General features: G+C 44.2%; 1 protein-coding gene across 2 annotated transcripts in view; it reads right to left on the bottom strand.

The window, feature by feature from the left end:
* LOC147661228 (dual specificity protein kinase CLK2) overlaps positions 1–24,354 on the bottom strand; it is a 62,448-nt gene extending 38,094 nt beyond the window's left edge. The window contains exons 1-2 of one of the 2 annotated variants that reach the window (XM_086951225.1): positions 24,126–24,354; positions 616–782 (exon numbers count right to left, since the gene is read on the bottom strand). Coding sequence is in view for 1 of the 2 variants with exons in the window: in XM_086951224.1 (XP_086807350.1) it covers positions 616–782 (167 nt within the window). In the remaining variant the exon portion in view is untranslated. The remainder of the gene's footprint in view (positions 1–615; positions 783–24,125) is intronic. The other variant, XM_086951224.1, reaches the window with a different exon arrangement.
* Between the last annotated feature and the right edge of the window lie 293 nt (positions 24,355–24,647).

The following is a 24,647-nucleotide window of genomic DNA, read 5'->3' as shown; positions in this document are numbered from 1 at the left end:
AAACAAAAGCACATCTGTGGAATTGGAACAAGACTGTCCTTGTCAAAATGAGGGCACCCGAGCATTTATGCACTAAGGATTACATAGTAATAATGATACTCTACCCTCACAAGGACATCTAAAGCACCTTGCAAACATCAATTTCTTCATCTGCAATTAAATGTTGGTACAAAGGAAAAGGGCAATAAAATACACCGAATTTAAGAAAGCAAACCACCCGCACGAACCAGAATACTAAAGAATATTCATCCATCACTGGGAAATCATGAACAAAACAAAGTTGTTAAAAGACTCTACAAAATATACACTGAACTGCATTACTACAGATTGGTCTACTAATTTTATCCCTGGAAAGAATAAATCAATAGCAACAATAACTAAAATGAACAGCTTAAGTAGGCTGCCTCCATCACGCCTAACAACTTAACAAGCATGAAGTACAGAGGTCTGAGGAACGTTGCACGATCCATTTCGCGGCACCCACTAGAAAACCATGAACATGGGAGCTATAATACGGGCAACTATTTTTCCAATATTCTCTCTCCCACTAGGTGCCTAAATGTTTTGGATTAACTTGCATTAAAAAGATAAACATTAATTATTTTCCACGCTCACCTCCTGGAACGCACATAGCTGTCTTCGCGGCGATGCCGCCGGTCCCGCTCACTGCTGCTTGAACGGGATCTGCTCCTCCTCCTCTTGTGCTTTCGGCTCCTGTAACGCTCACGATAGCTGCCTCTGCTTCCACGCTCCGAAGATCGGTACCTTCTTGAATGTGGCATCTGTAAACAAAGATTACTCAGTCAAAGGGTAGATAACGGAAAAGCCAATATCTGCTCATAGCCACAGAAAACATCAAACATGTGAACGTGTTCCTAGCAGAACGCCTCAACCAAATTCTCCAAGCATTGAAACTATCTAGTGCCCCAGAGCAAGAGAACAACCTAATAGCAGATTTGCACAGTGATAGTATGTCTGCCCAATCACAAATACACTGCGTCACATGACACTACGTTTAGAAGGTAAGTACCAGCTAAAAAACGATCCAAGAACAGAACTGGGTAGACTGATAGGGGTGAATAAAGACAGTTGTACATATTTTATAGAAGCTATACTGAACAGTAAGCTAAATGTGATTAATCACAGCTTACAATGATTGGGATTCCAACAGCAATTTTTCCAAGAGAATGTTCGAGTATAGTCTGCCATCATGGATATTTCCCCAAACTAACTGATTAATAGTTTTCACTGTAGTACCAATACTTTTATAAGCAGTTTTCAGTCACTAGAACGGTTCAGGTCATGCTTCAGAGTTCAAGATAAGACTAATAGGGACATGGACAAGAGGGTGGGGGAAGGAGGAGCAGCCAACGATTCAAACCTTATAAAGAGCAAGTAAAAAGCTTTTTGTTATGCCACAAATCAATCCACAAAAATACAGAAACAAGTACACAAACATACAATTAATGATCTATTTTAATTGAAACAAAATGGAGAAAAAAATATCGAACTTAATTAGAATTTAAAATCTTTTTTAAATGTCGTTTCATTTCTATAGGACAAAGCATTACACTAGACTATCATACCAAATTAAAAAAAAAAATGTTTTGCTGCTATTGTCTGATCCTTTGTGTCTGTCTATACCAGTGCTTTAATTCAGGTTACTAATGCTACGCACTATATTGTTTGCATTGCTTGCAACCCTCTGCCAAATCAAGGTAAGGGCACAATCCAATTTTAGCCTCCAATTTTAGATTCCCACACATTTACAGTAAGTTTTTAATGTTTGAATCTGCTAATATTTCGATTTTAGGTCTCGCCTAGCGTTGCAGTGCATGCGCTCATCACTCAGAGACCTCTTGTAATCGAGGAGATTTTGGCAGTGGAAGCTCCGCCCATCCTTCCTATTGGGCGGTGTCATCCTTTTTGGTAAACGCTGGTCTCCGATTGAAAGTGAGGCTTTTTGGTAACTGCCCTATTTCCTTTAGTTAGCCACCGCCCATTCAGACTTGATCGTGTACTGGCAGCGTTAGACGGTCTCCTTTAATTACTGGGTAAGCACTTTGTTTCTCCTTCCCTCGGTCTCTCTGAGCAGATGGAGATCTGCAGAGACACAGCTACTAGCGCCACCTTTATGCACTACATGCTTCTAATTACTTTCAACATCCTGCACTTACTTAAAGCAGATTTGTAATCCCAATCCAACCCTGTCCATGCCCCTTTTACTCTCGCCATCTCCTACCACTCTGTCTCTTCTGCTCCCACCCCCCTCCTCCCCGGACTACTCCTGGCTCCGGAAAATGAAACTGAAAGAGAAGGCGTGTCTCTCCTCCCTCCCCGGCTCTGCCTGCCATGGGTTTCCCCTTCAGCCATCAAACACCGCAAAGCCCAGGAGCTGGTGAGCAGAGGTGCTGTAGATGCCCCGGGACAGGAGCTAGTGAGCTGCGAGGCACTGTGCATACCACAGGGTAGACTCTGCCTCTACCCTTTATACCCTCGGGGTTCATTGTGCACTGTCACTTACGTGCTCTCTGCTCACCGTCCGTGTTCGCCCCCCCACTGTACTCCGTACCTCTTCTACCCTTTGGGTCTCTTCCAACCCTCCTCTCTGCCCTGCGGTTCGCTGTCTCTACCATTTATACCCTCTGTGTTCCCTGTGCACTGTCCCTTCACGTGCTCTCTGCCTCCCGCACTTTCCGTCACATTCACCTTCATGCTGCCCTAGGTTTCTGCTTATTTTCCTTCCTGCTTTCTGCCCCGACCCCTCTCTGGCACCAGCGGCACGGTGCGCATTTTTCTCATCCTCGGAGTTTGACCCTCAGCAATAGAGAGAACAAACACTTGATGCAATAGGTCTCAAATTTATGAGAGTTTGAGCTATTGACATTTCAAATGAAAATTCTTTTTATTTAGGTTTTAAAAATGAAAAAAATAAAAGGCATTGTCATTTGCAATGTCAATAGCTCAAACTTGCATAAATGCCAGACCTATTGCATTGCAAATGCTGGTTTTAAAAAGTCACAGGTCATGCTTTTCAAGCCAGCAACCCTTCAAGGTCTATAGTTTTATTTTATAGGCGTTTGCTGCCACGTCTCAAGAATGTTTGTTTGCTAATAGGCCAGATTGCTCACAGCCCTAGCAACTTTTCACAAGCCAGTAAGAAAGTCACATGCAATAAAATATGAATAAAATATTAATTTAGTTTTCAGCAAACAAAAAGTGTACAAGTACTGAAAAAGTTAAATGCACTAACTATTATAATTGCACACAAATAATCTAATTCAGCTTGTTCCCTATAGGGATTGCTTTATTTCTTTGCAAATGAAAATTCAACTGCAAGAACCAGGTATTCAAGGGCTGGCTCCTAACTTCCATGCCTGCAGAATTTCAAGAATGGTAAAGAGCCACCAACCCTGGCAAATTCTTTGCTTACCACCTGAGCAAGTAAAAAGGTCAAATGGAGGAGGAGGGGGGGGGGGGGGGACGGACACTTAAGGGCTCCTGATCTGAACCCATGTACAATTATCCTGCAGATGGCAGCGCAACCATCTTCCTGCCCGGAAACGTAGACACCTCTCCCGGCATCGCTACAGTGCTTTGTCAGTGCTCCGAATGCTGGGCCGCAGGCTACGATCAACTGAGAACTCTGCGGCCTGAGGAGCACCTACTATCCCTGGGCCCCAGTAAGAGGGAGAGCACTTGCGAGCACAGTGAGGCAGGGTCCCTGCCCGCCTTTTACACTGCTCACCCGGCTGCTTGCTGGGCACCCTGACCAATAGAAGCTGCGGTTTTTAGGCGTGAGAGCGGGGTTTACATTATTGATTACGGGTAAGAAATACACCCCACTCTATTTAAACACTAGTGTGGATTGCAGTGGTGGTTGGTGCCTTCACTTCTCACCCAATCACTGCTCCAGATGCTCACCCCGTTGTCAGATGTTTGAATGCTTTTACCCCCTTATTGTTTTGTCCCCTAACCTAATACAGAAGGGAACAACCTGATGGTGACACTGTGGGTCATTTGCTTGGTCTCTTCTGGCTTACTACGATGAGGCCAGTATATGGTTGTTACACATCGTTTGCTGAGCGCTATTTTTTTTTTGCCTCTCAACACCAGAAGGGGTCAAAGAAGGGCAGAATTCTCATACTACTCCTCAGTACATAGGCTCCACACTTGTATAGATCTCCTCTGGTGCAAGAAAGCCATGCCCAGTGGTGTCAGACTCACGAGTACCTGGAGTGGACGCTCCCAGACCATTGTCTGCTGAAACAGTGTGTGGTTGTGAAGGCTCTCTGTGCGCAGATACCTACGTGAAGACAATACACAGGCCCTACTGGACACCATACAAGGAGACTATTGGGGACCACACCGCACAGAAATATTTTAATGAAAACACAGGCACGGCGTCAAACAGGGTTGTGAAGTTGGACGAATTTAAAGTGGTGGTACGTGGGCTGTGCATGAAGACCTCATATGGTATCAAGCACATGCTGACCAAGGAGATATTTTAATGGGTTAACTAAAATGTGAAGAAATTTTAATGCTTAAAAATTCAGTGAGTATCCTCATTTAATCCTGGTCTCAATTGAAGTTAGAAAAACTACAACCTCTATCAAAATAATTAAAAATATATATTTTTGTGAATTAACTACAGTATTTCATCATGTGTATTTTTTGATGAGAACTTGTTTCTATATTTTTTGTGTATTGTTTGTGTATTGTTTTGTAGTTCAAATCGCTTTCAGTATTGACTCAGTGGGGGTCCCGTATTCCAATAGCGATTTAGTGGAGGTCCCAAGTTCCAGCAATGATTAGGTGGGGGTCCACAGAAGTCAAAAGGTTAAGATCCACTGGGACAGACTGTAGGGAGTATGTCACACATCAACACACAGAAGGGTATAGAACAGTATGGCCCTTCGCACAGAGACATCAAGAACCCCCTTTGGGGCAATAAAATCACCATCAGGCGAGATAATAACCACCCAAGCCGCCATTAATGAGGTATTTGTGATAGTACGCCACACTATATGCCCCACAGACACAATTGATGCTACCTTGCGCTCCAATGTAGACAAGACTCACATTCCGAGATTAGACCCCTGCTGAGGTTCACCCTGGACAAGCCCCTTATGATAGGGGATGTGCGAGCAGCAATGCATCAGATGATGCACAGTAAAACCCCAGGCGCTGATGAGCTCCCAACAGAGTTCTATAAGACATTGAGCACAACTGCCTCCCAAGCTACCTCAAATATATGAAGAGGTCAGAGAGACGGGAATCTAACCCCAGGCTCTAAGAGAAACGCTGATAACTGAACTTCCTAAATCTGTTCGGGATCTCCTAAATGTGAGCTTCTATTTTTCACGCTCGTTATTAAACACTGATTGCAAAATACTCAAGAATGTGCTAGCTAATGATTTACCCAGATAATCAGCACCCGAGTCACCCAGACCAAAAGGATTGGTACAGGGAAGGAATACACCCTTCAACATCAGTCGGCTCTCCTCTATAACGGAAGCTGCTCCACGGGATGGCACACCACTGGAGGCTATGTCCCTAGACATAGAGAAAGCCTTAGACTATGTTGGTTGGCCATACCTGATGGGGGTACTAGAGAGAATGGGATTTGGCCCAGGGATTACACAGTGGAGTAGACTCCTGTACACAGTGACCAGAATGGATATTTGATACTTTTAAATACACCACACTGACTAAGTCTAATTCTGGGGAACCCGACTAAAGAGGTGGACAGCACCAGGCAGAAAAGTGGTCACACTACTGTACAATGTGCTGCTGGGCGGCCGAGTTAATGGGTACTCTGCCACGAGGAATAAGTGGAACATATTAGGGGGTGGGGACCTAACAGACAAGCAGAGAGTAGGTTAAGACGGTGTCCAAAAACAAGACTTAAGTACACACACTTTAACTACATGCACAAAGTATACCTAAACCGGCCTGAACTAGTTGTATGTTCTTGGATGCCAGGCCATGCCCCAGGTGCAACTCTTTGGAAGCTGACTTTCCGCATACGGTTTTGGCCTGTCCGGAGGTCGCGTGCTTTTGGGAGGCTATAGTGGCGACCTTGGATGAGCTGTGATCATTTACAAGCCAACATTGTAAGCTCAAAAAATGCTTTCCCGTCAAACAGCATTTATACCTCTAATCACATATGGTTTATTCTATTCCTACTATAGACTACTTATGTCCAAACGAATCCTATATCTGGCATGTTATACTAAGTTCCACATCTGATCAAACATTAAAGGTGTCATTTGGTTCATGATCTCACAGTAGGCTTCGCACTCAAGGAGACACACAGAGAAACACTATAGAATACCTACTGTTGGCGATTGTGATGTGTAGCACTGGATTTTTCTCCACACTTGATGTCCCTTCAACATACACATGCACACATATACACAGGCCTGCCTATAAATTTACCTATTACAGTCTAGTTGTGACATCTCTAGGCACCTATAACGAAATGCCGCAGATGCTCAACTGTACCGGCTGCTAGGCCAGAAAACAAGGTGAAAGGCATGTCATACAACATAAATATAGCTACACTTTAAAGTACAAAAATAAGAAGTGGGTTTTCAGTTTACTAATCTGTTTAAAGAAAACAAAGCGATCAGCCCAAATCATATTTATGGCAACATGTTTCATGTTAGAGCACTTGAGGAAATGTGGAATCTGTGCATATTTCGATATATGAGGTACAGCATTTTTTTTTTTTATTATTAAGATTCGACTTTCGTTTAACTGGTATCGGTATTGTTTTGCAACATAATGCAACTAAATGCCTTGTGGAGTTTAATTTTGCATACGACTTGGGGGTGTCGAGAAGAGGGAGCAACATGCAATGGCCATACATAATAGAGAGTAACGAATGGTGCCTTCGGCTGAACTATCCGCAGTTAATGGCACCTATAGAAGGCACTTGGAATGTCACGTTCAGAGCTGGACTGTTAATCAGAATGATGGCCCTCACAGGCTATAACTTCTGTTGTAGACTTGGCAGTGAGAATCCCATGCCTGCCAGGTATCAGGCAGTCCCTAAAATTTGCCCGATATTCTGGATAGGAGCAAGCTGATGAACGCTCCCTCGAACACTGTATCCAACGACAGTAAAAAGCGACTCCCAATTGCGAGCTACTTTTAGCAAATACAAGTCCCTTCTGGCAAGTGAACTTTAGCTGGAAAGGAACAGATGTTTTGTTCCTTCAGAAAGCGAATGAGCAATAAATATGCCATTAAATCGTTGTGGATCCGAGTGGGGTAGATTGATTCATTGAAAATAAACATTTGTAGAGCCGGCATATCACTCATGAGGGTGTCGAGGAGCTGGAGAGGTTGACTGCTTATTGGTGGGTTGTTAATTTGAACAGTTCTCTCCTGAATTGTTGGAGCGACTTTGCTGTTCGAGGTGTATGGGAAAGGTTGTTCCATGCCTAGGCTGGAAGGTGCAAGAAGGAGCATCCTCCACTGTTGGTTTGGTGGATCCGTCGGGTGACTGAAAGGGAAACAGATCGAAAGTGCCTGGTCAGTTGGTTGAAGGTGAGGCATTTGCTCATGTAAAATGGTCAATCGTTGCACAGGGCCATGCAAGCGTGGGTTAGCATCTTGAACAGGGAGCCAGTGTCGTTTCTTGAGGTGTGGTGTGAGGAGAGTACTTCTGAGGAGGTCGGGGAGGAGTCTTGCTGCTGAGTTTTGTATTGTCTGGAGTCTCTTCAGGAGGTGTACCGTGATTCCTATGTAGAGGATTTCCGTAATCCAGTCTTCTGGTGAAGAGGGCCTGCATGATGGTCTTTCTGGTGTCGACTAGAGCCACCAGAAGAGCTTACAGAGCATGCAAAGGGTGATGCAGAGGTTTGGGGCATGGTCTATTGGGGAGGGCAGAGTTCTGCAGGCCACCACGCATTGTTCCAAGTTGAGGTGTTCCCAAAAAATAAAAAGACTTCTGTCTTGTCCATGTTGAGTTTGAGGCAGTTGTCCTTTATCCATTCAGCGACGTTCATCATGCATCTGCAGACGCTGGCACTGCTGGTGGATTGGTCTACGGACTGAGAGCGGAGGAGCTGGGTGCCAGTGTAGATGTTGAATCCGTGCAATAGGGCTGAGGGAGCTCGATGGGCCACGCCAAGATGATATTCTTGAACCCTGAGGGAGACTGATCCTCTGAGTTCTACCAGTGAGGTATGAAGCGATCCATTTGAGGGCGTCTTCCCTGGATCTCAATGAGGTGGAGGCTGTTATCAGGGTGTGATGGGAGACTGTCAAACATGACTGACCGGTCCAAGAGTATGAGTAATGCGGTTGCTAAGCAACGTTGGCAGTCATATAGAGTGCTAGTCTTGCTTGTTAAAAGCATGCTGATTGAAAGCACACTGATACCTGCGGGTAAAGTTTGCGCCACATAAAAGTGAAAACTAGTCAGTCAGTCAGTCAATTTTCTTTATTCGATTATTTAAAATCATAAAAGAGCAAGCATTTTACATAACATGGTTACAATACATTTCATTGAAGCACAAAACAATTTAACAAATCTAAAACATTCAATCAATATTATAAAAACAGATAGGCTGCAATGCAACATACATAAATATCTAAAAAAGCTAAAAAAGAAGGGTTTATTGAGCACAATTCATTTAGGAAATGAGGAAGAGAGGAAATTCATTTGTCAAGGATAAAGTGCCTGTGCCTTGTGCGGTGCTTATTTTGACGTGCACCTGCAACCAGAAAACTAGCCACTGAGAAAGCTACATGTACATTGGGGAGGAGCTGCAAGAACAACAGGGCTGGTTTAACCTGGATGAAGCCCTGATGGCGTAAAATAGGGAGCAGATAACTTTTCCTAAACTCAGTGTAATGTCCGCAGAACATAATAAAGTGCATCGTGTCCTGTGTCGAGAAGTGATCACAGTCGCATGGATCGGCATCCTCGGGTCGCGACCAAGATTTGAAGTTACCCAGTACAAAATGAATTAGATCAAAGCGGAATCTCGTTAAGAGAAAGCGATGATAGGAATTTGTAGTAAAAAGGAGATAAGGTTCCATTCCTGGAGCTAAGGAGAGCGTGCAATGTTTCCTCACCATAATCTTTTTTAGCTCTACTTCTTCCCTTTCCATGGCGTATAAATTTGTCAGGGTGTTTTTGACTGATTTTATATCGCCATAAGTTATCCCCTCTGGAGAAGAGAAGAGCTCCGGACGACCTGCCAGGGTAAGCTGCATTTTAACGTATCTCAACCAGGGAATGTAGAGGGCTCTATCCAGGGCTAAACAATCTTTTAAGATGGTATGATTTAAAGTAAGCTCCTGATTGAGCCATGTTTTTATCCAGCCAATCACTGGGGCTAGTTTTAATAAGTCTGAGATATAGCCCACACCTAGCTCTGTATGTATTGCAAAGGTCGAAGTTGATTGGGGGACAGAGAGCAAGGATCTCAAAAATTTATTCTCTACAATCTGTATTTTAGCTGGGCTGGTATATCCCCAGATTACCGAGCCATACTGGGCAACTGACAAGCACTTGGAGTTATAAACTTTAATGATGCTTTCCATGGGGCGGGCACCCAGCTTTTTGGCAAAACCCAGCAGCCCTGCGGCCGCTCTAGCGACAGCGCTGCTTTTGACCAAAAGCTGAGGGCCCCAAGTACCCCTATCGTCGAAAGTGACTCCTAGGTATGGGAAGGAGGAAACTCTCTTAACCTCCTTTCCTGCGCAGGAAAAAGTTAGTAACTTTCTTTTCCTTCCTGCGGGTCCAGCGATCATTACATGTGATTTGTCTGTGTTAATTTTCATGTCCAAAGATGACATAAAAGTCCCGAAGGATGCAAGAAGTTTATTTAGCGCAACTCCGGAGCGTGCCAGAAGGACAGCGTCATCCGCGTACAGGAGTACAGGAATCTTAGTCTCCCCTGCACGCGGAATATCGCTGTGGGCTGTTATCATTACTGCCTCTAGGTCATTGATATATAAAGTGAAGAGGAGGGGAGCAAGTATGCACCCTTGCCTAACCCCCCTCTCCGACTTAAAGTGACAAGTGCATCTACCTTCCCGAGTAACTCTGACTGAGGTCATAAGGTCCTTGTGTAGCTCGGCCAGGTATTCGACCAGGGGGGGGTCGAGACCCATGGCCAAAAGGATCCGCCACAGCCTTGCCCTGTTGACCAGGTCAAAAGCCGATGACAGATCCATAAAGGCCATGTATAGAGATCCCTCCCTGCCGACTACATACTTATTTAAAATTAATTCTAGATTTAGGCACTGATCTAACGTTCCTCTCTTGGATCTAAAACCATATTGTGCATTAGATAAGATACCCCTACTTTCTAAAATAAGGGTCAGTCTTGATAATAGGACTCTGCCCATAATTTTTACACTCGAGTCAATAAGAGAAATTGGCCTATAGCAAGCCGGGTCTGTCCTCTGACCCTTCTTAAAAATTGGCACTATAGTTGAGTTTGCCCAGCTAGAGGGGAAAATAAATTCCCGTGTTGCATTAAAAACATTAGTTAAAATTTTCGAGCTAAAATCAGGGGCACTCTTGAAAAAGTCTGCCGGAACCCCATCTGGACCTGGTGCCTTTTTACAGAGTGTATCGTTGATAGCTTTTTTCACCTCTTCCTGAGTAAAAGGAGAGATGGGATTTGGCGTTAGGGAAAGAGGAAGTACCCGTTCTATGCTCGTGTCATTGTGACGATAAATATTACTAAAATGTGTCACCCATTGCTCGTCTGGGATGGTACAATCCGCTCTTTGATGATCTAACCCTACAAAGTACGGGTGATTTATTACTGCCCAAAATTTAGCACTATCTTTCTGTGTCTCAGGCAGTAACAGGTTATTCCAAGCTTCATCTTTTATCTCGGATTTCCTCTTTCTAATAGCCAAATTATATTTTTTCCTTAGAGATGCTACCAATACTTTGTTTCTAGGTTTGTTTTTTAAGGCTTTAAGTAGAATTGAATGAGCCTTAGAACAGTTTGTATCGAACCATTTGGGGCCCATTGTCTTATTGCATTTAACCTTCACAGTCAGATCTAGATTGACTTGTTGACAAATAGTGCTTAAGGCATCAACCAGAGTAGTGCTAGAATTTTTGTTGTCTAGACATATGGCAACTTCACCTTCTACCTTGGCCAGTGTATCTTGTAAGAAGGTTATAGGGGTAACTTTGTCCCATTTAAGCCTTCGATTTTGGTCTCTCAGCGCAAGGTCTGTTGCACAAAAATTATCAGACGTTCTATTACCCAAAGCTTCCTGTGCTAAAACCTCCAAAATCACAGGATTGTGATCGCTAAAAACAGAGATTAAAACTTTGCAAACAAATACATCAGATAAAAGTCTAAGAGATACAAAAATATAATCAATGATTGTGCCTCGGTCCTTGCCCTCATAAGTCGGTAACCGTGAGTCATTTGAGCAAGTATAAAATTCATAGAGGTTGAAGGTAGCCAAAAACAGTTCCAGAGCCTCGCCACTAGATGTGTGTTCAAAATGCGGCGTGGAAGAATATAGAAAAGATTCCTCTGTTTCTCTTTGGCAACCCGCCTGGCAAGGATGAATATTAAAATCTCCCATGAGGATCACCTCGTACCCATAAGAACTATTTGTATCGTAAGTCGATAGGAGGTCCTCTAGGGATGCTAAATGCTCGGTAGGAAATTGACTGGCTGGGGAATTATAAAAATTGATGAGTAAAATAGGATGGGAGTTTGATGAGCTCAATTCCACCATTAAACAATTTTTAGTGTTAGACTTAATATGCCTCGCTTTTCCTTTTACATCAAGTGAAATATATAAAGCCAACCCACCCCTTGCTCTTCCTGCTTTACTGGGGTCTGCAGGTACATAAAAAAGTGAATAACCATCTATAGGCAGACACACTGATGTTTCCCAAGTTTCCTGGAATGCAAGGATATCATAGTTTCTAATTAGGTCCAGCCAGTTCTTATCTTTAAATTTAGCTCTAAGCCCAGCGATGTTCCAGCTCATAATTCTTCGAACCTCAGCGCTTACTGAAGAATGAGCCAAAGGGCCAGGAGCTGGCTGTAAACCTTCTGAGTTATTTTCTTCTCCGGCTGGCAAAAGTCAATCATTTTGGTCCATGAATGAAAGAGGCGCAAAACGATTAAAAAGTTCAAGTGGCTGAATGACAGGGTTAAACGTTGGAGGTTGATGACGGTGAACTGAGGCGTTGTTCCTTAGGTCTTGCCCCCATCTAAAGTGAGACTCCCAGTTGGTATCCCACCCTGGGGCGGGAGTCCTTGGAAAAGAGACATTCTGCTGCTCTCCATAAAAAAATTTCAAAGTAAGTGGAACCACAGTGCCTCTTCTTCGTTGGGGAGGAAAAATATTTGTAAGAATATTGGGAAGAACGTCTGGGTTAGAGAAGCTCACTGCCACACAATCCCCTTTAAATTTTTTTGGCCGGTTTCCCAGCCAAGGAACCCTGATTGCAGATTTAATCACACTTGCAAGATGATGTTTCCCACCTGGTGCTAGTCGCATATTGGTAGTTAACCAGTGTAGGGCTTTGCTGCAGAGTTAAGTTAAAGTTTCAGCTATGCCCCCTTCTAAAGGGGGTACGTTTGCGAGGACCAAAACCACGGGTGTGGCCTCAACAATAAATTGCAAGGGGTCCGTGGGATGAGTTTGAGGTTGCACTTGTATTTGCGCGGGAGGAATATTAAGCGAAGGAGTTGGGTCTGATGTGGAGCATGCTGGTATAGAGCCCTCAAATGCTACTGATGGTGTTTGTTGCGTTGGATTTGGCCCAAGCAGTTCCATTTCATCTCCAACATCCGTATTACTTCCAGCTTCAGCTCCTCTAGGATTATTATCCAGATTAGTAATTAGCGTAGTACATTTCTCAATACCACTTGCAACTGTATTTTGAAGTGCGCCCAACTTCTTGACCTCTGCTTGCAGTTTATCGATCTTGGATATAAGGGGTTTGACAATGATATTGATTTTCATCTCAATGAGATCAGCGATTTTGTCAAGTAGGGCTTCCTCGGAGGAACAAAAAGGGTGTTCCTCAACAAGAGTCATTTGTTTATGCTTTGGAGTGGTAGCCCTCTTCCGCTTAGTCCCTGAGCGTAAACCCCCCCGCTTGGAAGGATTCTTTGTGCATTGACGTTTAGGTCTACCAGCGTGTCCTATAAGGGATTGATCTAGGACGGAGACCTGTGATTGTGTATCCTGCTCTGGGTCTTGATCAATGTCAGTGTCTATAATAACATCGGTAGGCAAGCCTTCAAGAGCCGGAATTGCATTCTCCGGTGATCCCGGTATAACTTGGGGTGTAAAATCAGCTGTAGAGTCTACAGTATGAATGTCCTGAGTTAATGTACCATCGAGCAGGATTGAAGCGGATGTAGGTGGTGATGGGCATAGCAAGTCAGGTGATAGGCTCAGCCCCAATGACTCCCTCCTTTGCATGTTTATTTTCTGAACAGTCTGGACCATGTAGTTGTTTATCTTATTTTGTTGCACTGCTACAGGTTTTTTAGACATTGCTCAGACTGTATAATATATGTACGTGACTTACTTGAGGGACAAACGATGTCTTCACACTTGCAGAGTTTCTGGCCCTGCCCCTGCCTCCTCCTGCCGATGAGGGCCGTAGAGGGCCCGCCCTTTGCCCGGGCTTAGCCCCGGGCGCTCCCGCGCGCGACTCGCGGGGGCGAGGGGCGTTCCGTTCTTTCAAGCGCCTCCGGGCGCTCGTGCGGCGTCACTTCCGCCGCCGGGGCACCTGGGTGTTGTGGTCTGGATGGTCGGTGGAGCGCTATGGATGTCAGCGCTGCTATCGCTGGCCGTTTCCCTCACGGCGTCCTTCAGGTGCTGGAGCGCTGGTAAGGCGAGCTGTGTGCTGAGCTAGCTGGCCGTTCACCTCACGGCTTTTGGAAGTGTCCCACAGGAGCTCCGGGCGCTCCGTTCTTTCAAGCGCCTCCGGGCGCTCGTGCGGCGTCACTTCCGCCGCCGGGGCACCTGGGTGTTGTGGTCTGGATGGTCGGTGGAGCGCTATGGATGTCAGCGCTGCTATCGCTGGCCGTTTCCCTCACGGCGTCCTTCAGGTGCTGGAGCGCTGGTAAGGCGAGCTGTGTGCTGAGCTAGCTGGCCGTTCACCTCACGGCTTTTGGAAGTGTCCCACAGGAGCTCCGGGCGCTCCGTTCTTTCAAGCGCCTCCGGGCGCTCGTGCGGCGTCACTTCCGCCGCCGGGGCACCTGGGTGTTGTGGTCTGGATGGTCGGTGGAGCGCTATGGATGTCAGCGCTGCTATCGCTGGCCGTTTCCCTCACGGCGTCCTTCAGGTGCTGGAGCGCTGGTAAGGCGAGCTGTGTGCTGAGCTAGCTGGCCGTTCACCTCACGGCTTTTGGAAGTGTCCCAAGTGAAAACTAATACAGGCCAACCTTCGCACCTGATCTCCTTTTCATCGCCCCCACCTCCCCTCTGCTGCTATTGATGTTGAGTTGAGCACTGTGGCACCTCGGCCCCCATTCTGACGCGCGCCACTGTCCCGCCATACGCCGCCTCATCCCGTACTTATTTTACCGAAACCTTTGTTATCCTTAATTGCGAGCCCCCCTCCCCTCCCGCATCAGGACAAAGACGGAAGTGGATCTGTTCCATTGTCAGCTACGCAATGTCCTTTTGCCCGAGTGAGCCAAGAGACCTCCAGCCCTCAGCCAGCGCCGCCATACCAGCTACAAGACCCTGCATTCCTCGCATGCCCCCCACCCCCCCTTGCACCTATACTGCCCCGAACACAAACAACTACATTGTTAACAATTTTCTAGTTATAAACACAGCATTCTCATTCTACTTTAACAGGCTAGAACTGAAAGTACTGTTTGGTGTTAGTTGTGCTTCTTAAACGGATAGGGTGCCTCCTTCGGTTACATATTCACTGCACAGATGAATACATTAAAGCACAAAACGGGACTCGGTAGGTGGCCCAGGACTTTTTCTAAACAATGAATGATGTTAACGACCTCCAACAAATGGGATTTTGAAACTAAATACTATCATGGAAAAGCTTTCCACATGGCGAGACTTTCTTCGAGGGTGGTCTGCCTCCAAACCAATTCTGCACAGTTTTTAAAGAATTCCAGACACTGTTTGCAGGATTTATAACCACACTCCTCGTCTACAATGGGTTGCTACAAACAGGAAGAAAGGAACAAAGCTAATATCCCTTTAAATAAGGTTCAGATTATGAAAATAAGCAGCGGTTTAACTGAAGTACAGTGCCCATCACTATCCGTTGAAATCTTAGTAAGTTAATAACCGATGTTAAAAAGTGAACGTAGAAGTTAATACTGAAACTAGCTAGTCGACAATATCTTGCCTAGGTTTTCCGGTTATGCACTACTGTCTCATTAATAGGCAGAACAGTAAAGCCAACTGAGAAGAAAATAAAGTGCGAGCATGGCAACAGCATTCTTTGCACTTCAAGCAGACAAACGCGCAAAGTGCTTCTACGGTGGTCGATACTGAATGTTAAACACGAATGCAGCTCAATGGAGCAGCCTTAAATGGGACACGCGCATGTGTTCTCTCGTTCTACACAGCACTACACAGAAGCAGCAGCTATCTCAAACCGTGTATTTTTCCGTGGAACGTGCTAATCGAATAATTGTCAATAGCCGTGCTCTTCAATGCACCCTGAACAACGCAGAGGGATGTGTATAACAGGGATGTAAACGACATCTTATGAGTCGCTGTGTAAATAAGAGCAGATAAGAGCCACCAAATGCATAGAAATAGACATATAAAGCTCGTCGCAAACCCATACAGGAACAAGGCGCTGGAGCACAGGAAGTCCAGCGAGGGCCAGCAGTCCAGGAGCAGCGGCCTACGGCCAGGCACGAGCGCAGCAGCCGCCGGAGACGGCGAGCGTCCACTGGCGTCACCATCATCATGGGGCTGTGGCGTGCGGCAGAGACGTCGCTGTGAGCGTGCACATCGGCAGCTTCGACACGGACTCACGCGCCCGACCCAATCCCATGCGCGTCTCTCCCTCTCCCATTGACGATGCTGGGCGCGTGGCCAGCTCTTGTCTCCACTCATTGTCAGCTGAGCCGACAGCTATAGTCCTCGCAGCAAGAGAGCGCTTTCGCTAATGCGAGACCTAAAAAGCCAAGACTAGAATCTAGGCAACAGTACTTATAGGTGTGGGTCATGCAGTCACAATGCAGTATAACATTTTTTCCCTACAGCCATCCATGAAGTTCAGACAAGGGCGGCATTTTGCATGTATTAAAATGCCAAAAGGGAAAACTGGTCAGCTAACAAAACAAGATTACAGACAGGTCATTACTGGTGGGTGTAGTCACAGGGCGTAGAATTGAATCTAACAGTTGAGTGACTGGCACACTTAGTTTGAACAACCGGGTTCATTGGAAGGCGCCCAAATCAACGGTTAAAAAGTGTCCAGTCTGAGCTTTTACGTCAGACCATTCTTCATTCATAAATACTTTATTTCGGCCAAAGGCCATAAAAAGTTTCACAACAAAACAAAATATTCAATTGTCTATACTCTTCTATGCTGGAAACGTGTTGAACAACCAGTTAATATAGTCTAAAAATTCATTAATCAGTGTACATGATCTTCAACAAAATAATCATTGGTCTCAATACATTGCTTAAGGTGGAAACAGACGTAAGCTGGTCACTAAGTACTCCAATACATCTCTCTAATGTATTAAAATCAGTTAAAACTATGTATAATACAAATAAAAATTACAGCTAAAATGAATATAGTTCAAGGTGCATATTTCAGGTAGAGTTGCAAAGTCACAGCTTTAGCCCCATTTTACCTCTTAAAAACCCTACTAAAAACATCTAGATATGGCAAAAATGACATACGGTGCAGTACTAACTGTCAGCACCCTTAAAGCATCTTGATGCTTCCTGAATCCCAATGTATTGCACAACTGAAGAATCCATTTCCTCCTTGCCTTAACATATGCTGGACAGAGAAAAGGATGTGCAATGTGTTTTCAATGGACCTTAAAAGTACATAAAGAGCAAGTACGATCTCCCTGCGTTCCTTAATTTGCAGCATAACTCTAAATCTGCAGCATACCCTAGTTTTAAGTAAAAGATTCTTGCCAAGTGAGGATGCGCATGGTCAAGAAATTCTTCGAAATTTGGTTTAGGTTTTACATTGAGGAATTTAGTTGTAACCCTCCCAAATTCGGGTCACAATGGAATGCATTGAAGATATGCATCCTGTTCCTTTCAATACATCTTTGCAACTTGGTGTTAAGTTATGTGGCTCAATCCAATATGAGCGAAGACCTAGTTCTATAAACCATTTCTCGACAAATCTAAGCCAAGGAAAAGTGAAACATCGGTCAATGGCTAGGAATTCTTTTACACCTTCTCTGTATACCGCTAATTCCGGAGTTCTCCATAGTCGTATCCAGTATAACAGCAGTCGCAGTTTGCGGGGAGTTGATAGAGGTAGCCCCATCAGCTTCCTCGCAAACTTGTTTTCCCCATTTGTTAGTCGTTTCGTTTCACCAATACCCCAAAATTCTGGTCCATACAAAGCTGCTGCCTGCGCCTTACATTTATATAACTCTAGGGCTGGTGTCAAGTGTTTGCTTGAGAACAAACTATACTTTTTGAGGGTAGCCCCTGAGCAAGCACTAGTTTACCTGCGGTTTCCATGTTAGCTTCGAATCAAGTAGTATACCCAAGTAGGTGAAGTTTGGGACAAGTTCTAATTTTTGATTGTTCACCTTCAAGTTATTTCTAAAACCCTTGTGGGGATTTATGGCCATGTAGTTAGTTTTGCCAACATTTATTCCCAGGCCTTTTTAATCGCAAAATGTATTGAAATCATCCATTAAGTTTTGCAAGCCCCTGGGGAGTCTGTGAAATTAGGATGGTTTTGTCTGCAAATAACACTGGAACCAAGTTCCCACTCAACTTAGGGGGGTCATTTTCAGATTACTGTAAGTATCAGACGTAGAGCGAGAACAGGGTGGGAGGAAGTACGCATCCCTGTCTCACTCCTCTATTGGGACTGGTTCCGTGAGCTCTACATTCGTGCCCCAAACAACTAGTTGTCACACTGACGCACAAAAGCCGAAGCACATGGCACAAAGCCCATACTTTATGGGAAATGTATACACTTCATATTTTGCAGACCGGATTAGAAGGGAAATTAATTGATACACTTCATAATCTGCAAACAGGATTAGAAGATTGAAGAAAAGGCATGCGGTTGGTATTATCAGCATACAGAATATAAATCTCCCAAAGCTGGGGGGTTCCAAGAATGAAATTGAATCAGTAGTTCATGGCATTTGACAATTACCACAATGAAATCAATGCGGTCAAATTCGGACCAGAAAGAAAATAAGTAAGGTTTATTGCTCTAACAAAAAGCCAAGACAAGAATCTAGACAACAGTACTTATAGGTGTGGGTCATGCAGTCACAATGCAATAGAACATTTTTTCCCTACAGCCATCTATGAAGTTCAGACAAGTGCGGTATTTTGCATGTATCGAAATGCCAAAAGGTAAAACTAGTCAACTAACAAAACAAGATTACAGACAGAATACTGTGACTTTAACATTCAACATGCTAGAGACACAAGGCAATTACTGGTGAGTGTAGTCACAGGGTGTAGAATTTAATCTAACAGTTAAGTCACTGGCCCACTTAGTTGAAACAACCGGGTTCATTGGAAGGCACTTTTAAGTAGCATAAATCAACATTTAAAAGGCGTCTAGTCTGAGGCTTTAACCTCAGACCACTTAACCCTAAGGCCATACACCTTATACAAAGTGTCAAGCGTGACATTCAACCCTAGAAGTGAATGGCAAGAGCATCTTCATAGTCTCTGTGCTGACAGGGTAAGTGAAGCTGGATTCCTCCAGGTCGGTGGCCGTGATCGCTGGAGCAAAAAGAAAGGCCACGATATATTACTGCAGAAATTAGGTCACTCAACTAAAACTTCACAGACTGCTTTCTGCGATCCACCACTGAGGAGATACCAGCAAAACTAGGCTTATCAAAGGTGTCCAGTGTAACAGTAGTTTCTGATTCCTCAAAAAGGTGGCAATTGCCTCTTTTTGGGGAAGAGCAGGCATGGGGTCAAAGGTTAAGCAAAATCCAGGCATAGCACCATAGGTTTCCACTGTAGAAGAGGTGGTTAATCCGTCAAACATGTCTGGAGTAGAACAGGGAATGGTTTCTAACCATGTGCGATTTTCCCAGAGACTATTTTGTTGTCAGAAACAGTAAGATTAATTTGTAAGACAAAATTCTGTCCTGCGTTCATTTCCAGCTGCACGGTGTAGCATCATTTTTTTCTGTGCATGCTCTGTACCCAGTTCTAGCATCCTTCAAACTGCCTTCCAGGCCCCACAATTCGGTTGGAGTGCTGGATTGGACATGGATAGATGTCATGTGCAGGTTCCAGCTAAATAGATTTTTTCATACATTTTAGAGAAGTTTCTGTCCCAATTAAACATGTATTTAAGATTAGCAATGGTCAGATGTCTAGAAGCGCATTTTCAAACCTATGGAGATCAGACATATGGTCTGATCTCTCATTAGGTTTGAAATTGCAAGTCGTGCACTCACGCAAGTCTTGAACTGTTTTGTATCCTTATAGGGGCCATATCTATTTTTTATTTGACGAGTTTTATAATGCACGGGCATGACCAATCTGGGTATCAGAGCACCGAACAAATAGACAAGTTATACATATAAAGTAAGAGGCAATCAGTTATAAGAAAAGAAAAAAATGCAGACAAGCCATCAGGCAGGGGGATTCTTGATCCAATATTGTCAACATGAGAGTCATCCAGAAGCATTGATTGGGGTTGTTAATGGAGATTTGTTCATCAGAAACCTTTTCATTTCTATTTTGAAGGCAGTTGAGGGTTTAGTTCAGATTGTGGGTGACAGTGGGTTCCATATTATAGGGGCTAAGCCAGAGAATGATTAGTGGTATTGTCTTTTTGTTGCGCTTCTGCAGTTTCAGCAATGAGGAATTGGCGCTTAGAAATGACTGCACCCTGACCTTTCCAGATTATTGGCCAGGTAAATGTGGTTAAGGGCCTTATGGGTCATGCAAACTATTTTAGGCTCGTATTTGAAGCCGGAGGCGGATCTGGTTCTCCCGCGGCAGCTTCTTACACTCCTTCCCACCGGCTTCCCTATGGACCCCCGAGACATCTATACGGTCTCTACCACGTGCTGGACTTGATCAGATTGCGCAGACTTTTGGGGCTAGATCTTTTGTATTCCCCAGCCTTACCCTTGCCTGACTCCTCCCTTCTTCCGATCACAGGGAAAACCTTGGTCGAGCACACTTTGGTGAAATTCAACATACGCACCCCTCTGTGACTTGTTCCCAGACAGACACGTATTCTCACTGACAGAGGAGGCTCGATTTGGTGAACGCTCCTTTATGGACACAGTCAGCCTCACCCGTATACGCTCTGCTTTGAGAGCCGGGTTTCCTTCCTTTCCTGTGGTCCCGGTTGAGACCCCTCCCCTCACTTTGTTGATTCAGAACCCAGATGGTGCACACCTGATTTCCAAATTGTATAAACAGTGTGGGACACTTTAGACCAATAGATGACTCAAAACTTTGTACTGCTTGGGACTTGGGAGGACCGATCTTAGATGATCAGTGGGAACATTGCTGTAGGGCCACGAATGACGTCTCTTTGAACAGTCGACATAAGTTACTTCAGTTTAAATTCCTTCGCCAGATGTATTTCACTCTGGACCACGCACACAGAATTGACAATTCCAGGCCACACCACTGTCGGAAATGTTTGGCCCCCTTTGCTGATTTTGCGCACTTAACCTGGACCTGCCCTAAAATACACCAGTATTGGCTGGAAGTCCACTCCACCTTGGGAGATATATTCTCCATGCTACTCCTTCTTACACCAGAGATTGCATTACTGGGTTATGTGGTGAACTTTCCTAAGAAGGTTCGCAGGTTGGCTGCACTTGGCTTCCTTTAGGCCAAACGGGAGATTGCATCGCTGTGGGGCAGTAAATGCGCCCCTACGCTTCGCTCCTGGTTAAATAGCCTAGCGTTCTGTAATGTGAACTGCGAGGAATTTGGTACTTTACTCCCCAACTCTTCCAGACCAATCGACATTTGGGGCCCATATAGGGATTACATCTCCCGGCGCCAGTTAGCGTGCGATTCTCAGGTACAAGCCGGCCTTACCCCTACCGGCGTGGGATAGATTTCTACAGACGCCAGACATGAGATGTGGAGGAATGGTTTATAACATATAGGCACTGTCTTTTGTATTTGTCCCTGGTTGTGTATATTGTCCTAGGCTACGTCACAAGATTTCTATATTTATTTTGTGTATCACATTATTTCTGTCAGTAATTATGTATCGCATTGCCTTTGATCAGTATGTTATGTATTTCTGTTTAATTTCTTATGTTTCTCAGACCTTCCACGAATGTTAAGTCATATCATTACATAGTATTTTTGTTCTGATTTCTTCTCTTGGAAAATAAAGTTTTTAAAAAAAAAACTATTTTCAGCTGGATCCTTGCTTCAAGCAGGAGTCAGTTTAATAGTTTTAGGCCTGGACTGATATGATCAAATTTTCTAGATCCTGTGATTAGTCTAGCTGCTGAGTTCAGCAAGCGTCTTAATGGTGCTAGCCAAAGAAGGTGACGTTGAAAACAATAGCCGAGAAAAGAGTCCTCTCCTTGGGTATTTCAATCTTCATCCTTATTTATAGGCATCCTTAGAGGATTTCCAGATTGATTTCCTGACTCAAATCTGAACAAGCATTGGTAATGCATCGGTTTCGCCTACGTAATGAATAAAGTTATTTTCATCAATCATCGTCCAGGAGAAGGAAAGAGCTCACTGACATAACAGTCACTGGAGTGGAGAGTGTGGTGCAGCGGCCAGAGCTGCTGACGCTAGAGCTGGGGATCCCAGTTGGAGTCTCGACAGTGCCACGAAACATCCTGCGATTCTATGCAAACCACTTACTCTCGCTGCGTGATAAATTGTTATATAAATATGCCCAAGTAAAAGGCAAAACTTTATGGAAAATATAGCTAAACCAAAGCAGATGTTAACAGTACTTCGGCGGCGGGAAACTGATAAGAGAAACAGACTAAGACAAGCACTGTAAGTGCAGTAAAATATTCTACAGCCAATAGAAATCGAGGAAAGGTAAGTGATACGCACAGGAACAAATGAGAAGCCAGTAAAGCGAGGAGGCGGGACGCAAGTCCCTTTTAAGTCTATATTAAAAACAATAGATTTCTCAAGCACAGCACAAGCACTGGGCAGGCGAAACCTAAAAACGACAGAAGCCGTTCAGCAGCAGAGATGATGAACAGCAACGGTAGTAAGGTCATGTCACACAAATAACTAATTTTTTCTACAAGTAGTGATTTCAGTTAAGCCAGGTTATCTGGTGTTTTTCCAAATGCAGTACCGAATTTAACACATCTTTCCAACTGCACCTTCGTGAGATTAAACGGCTTCAAACATAATAAAACATGTTAACTTTACAATGCGATTTGCCTTTACTAACGTATTTTCATGATGAATGCGACACATTTTCTAGTTTATGTACAAAAGCAAGAAACGTGGAAAACGAATGTAGAACATTTTTAAAGAGGAATTTTTGTTTACTGGACAGAAGCTCCAGGAAAGCAAATCAGTCGATTCATAAAACTCTAAGTCACTTGCACAGCGTTAATATTCTTCAAATTGATAGCTAACTTCAAAGTAAGCCTAGGAAATGCAAAAGATTTGATTTCGGAGTAGAGAAATTTTAAGCAAATGTTAATGCCCCTGACTAACTTGTTCTTAGCACACACACTTGTTATATAAATTAAGAATGTGAAAAACTAAAACGTAGTTTAATCTGTCTCGCGGTAATGTAGACATTTTAAAACTATCGATTCTCTAACAAGATCGGAGTGTCTGATTGTGTGCCTATATTAAATAGTCAACGTTTCGTCAATATTTTGTATCACCTTCGGTTCTAGTAAACTGAAGAAAAAGTTAAATCTTGTAACGTTCATGAGCTTGATGCTCAGACACTGTGGGGAATATATAAAAAAGACTAACATCAGAACTTTCCGAGGGGAGAGGGCCGGATGCCATTATTGAAAATAATCAATTTACGTATTTATGGTTCAAAGCCTGTAGAGACTTGTAAATACCATTGCTCAACGTCAAATTTAAGTTGCGATGGTCAGCTTTTGCGTTTTAAAGGAGAACACCTCCGATATGACAAGCTAAGTATTGACCATTTCATTTTTTATGGTCACATTTCAAAGTTGCAATTCATTAGAGGTTTGTGAGTACGTTAATATAAATGGTTGACTGAATGGTCATCTCCGGTGAAGTCCTATTTTAGAAGACTTCTGGATAATTCAAAAGTAATGGTGATGCGAGTTAGCACGAACCAGATTGGATATAATAGTAAAAATAAATGAAGCTTCTAAATCATTTGTGTACAGTTGACAAATGTATGTCAATAAACATGAAAGGCGTGATGTAATTTGACAGAGGACCACTCTGCTGGTTACAGATTCGTTTTACCATGCATAGATACCATGTTTGACGTACGAAACATCAAGAAAAGATTGAACTTATTTTTCGTTCTCAGTGTAGGCTTATATATCATTAATCAATCGACCTCTCCCTAATATATTTTCTCCCCATTCTACCATTATAGGTCGCGTTCTCCGACTATTAATTTTAGAAGTGATAGCGGTTGCTTTGACCTATGATGTACCTACTTAAGCCAATACTGTCCTCTCACATAGCTGCAAAATCATTCCCCCATTTAACAGTACTGCACTTGATTTGTTATCTTCCCGCCATTCCACTGCACTAATGTCAACAATCTTAAGCCATTATTAGAAGATCCCGCCTTTCCGCTCTGTATCGCCACATAGCATTAACAGATTACCATCTCTCCTATATCATGGTCTAGCATTCCCCAAGCAGTTTTCCATCCCTCCGGTTTCCTCCTCTGCACTAAGACACTCTACATTCGTTCATCCTTCAACGTCTCTCTGCCTTCTCCCGTCCGCCATTTTGTCTGCGCGCGGCCTCTCCTGGACTTACCGTCTTCGCAGCGAGCCCGGTCCGCTTATCCCAAAGGAAGTCCGTCTTGGCGGATGCGTCAGCGGAGCCGAGACCCCGTGGAGCGGTCCGTCCGCTGAATCTGCCTGTAACTCGCCTCCTGATACCGCTGGGACGCGCAAACTCCCAACCTGCCTGCTGATACCGTCGACAGTCTCTGAGTATAACGTGCGCGCTCCCGTCTCCCAGGCACCACAGTACTAACCCTGCGTCATTACGTGAAACAATCAACAACGGCCCTATGCGTTCCCGACGTCGTGCACGTCAAGCCCCACCAGCAGGGGTTCATCGATGCATGAAACTGAGCCTGGCCGTGCGCGTTCCCAAATTGACGTCTTCAAAACATAATTCATACGTCGAATGTCTCGGGGCGGCCATCTTGGAGTCGGGCGTTATAATACTGGTTTATTCAACATTTTCTGTTACAGTTCTGCGCTTTTCAATTTAGTACGTTAGCATACATGCCATCAATTAAGAACTGTAAAGTGGGAGATTTCAAAATAC

This window comes from Lissotriton vulgaris, unplaced genomic scaffold, assembly GCF_964263255.1.
Source record: "Lissotriton vulgaris unplaced genomic scaffold, aLisVul1.2 SCAFFOLD_791, whole genome shotgun sequence".
NCBI classification, from domain to species: Eukaryota; Metazoa; Chordata; class Amphibia; order Caudata; family Salamandridae; genus Lissotriton; species Lissotriton vulgaris.
The sequence above is the reverse complement of the archived record's forward strand: the minus strand, read 5'-3'. Positions and strand labels throughout refer to the sequence as shown.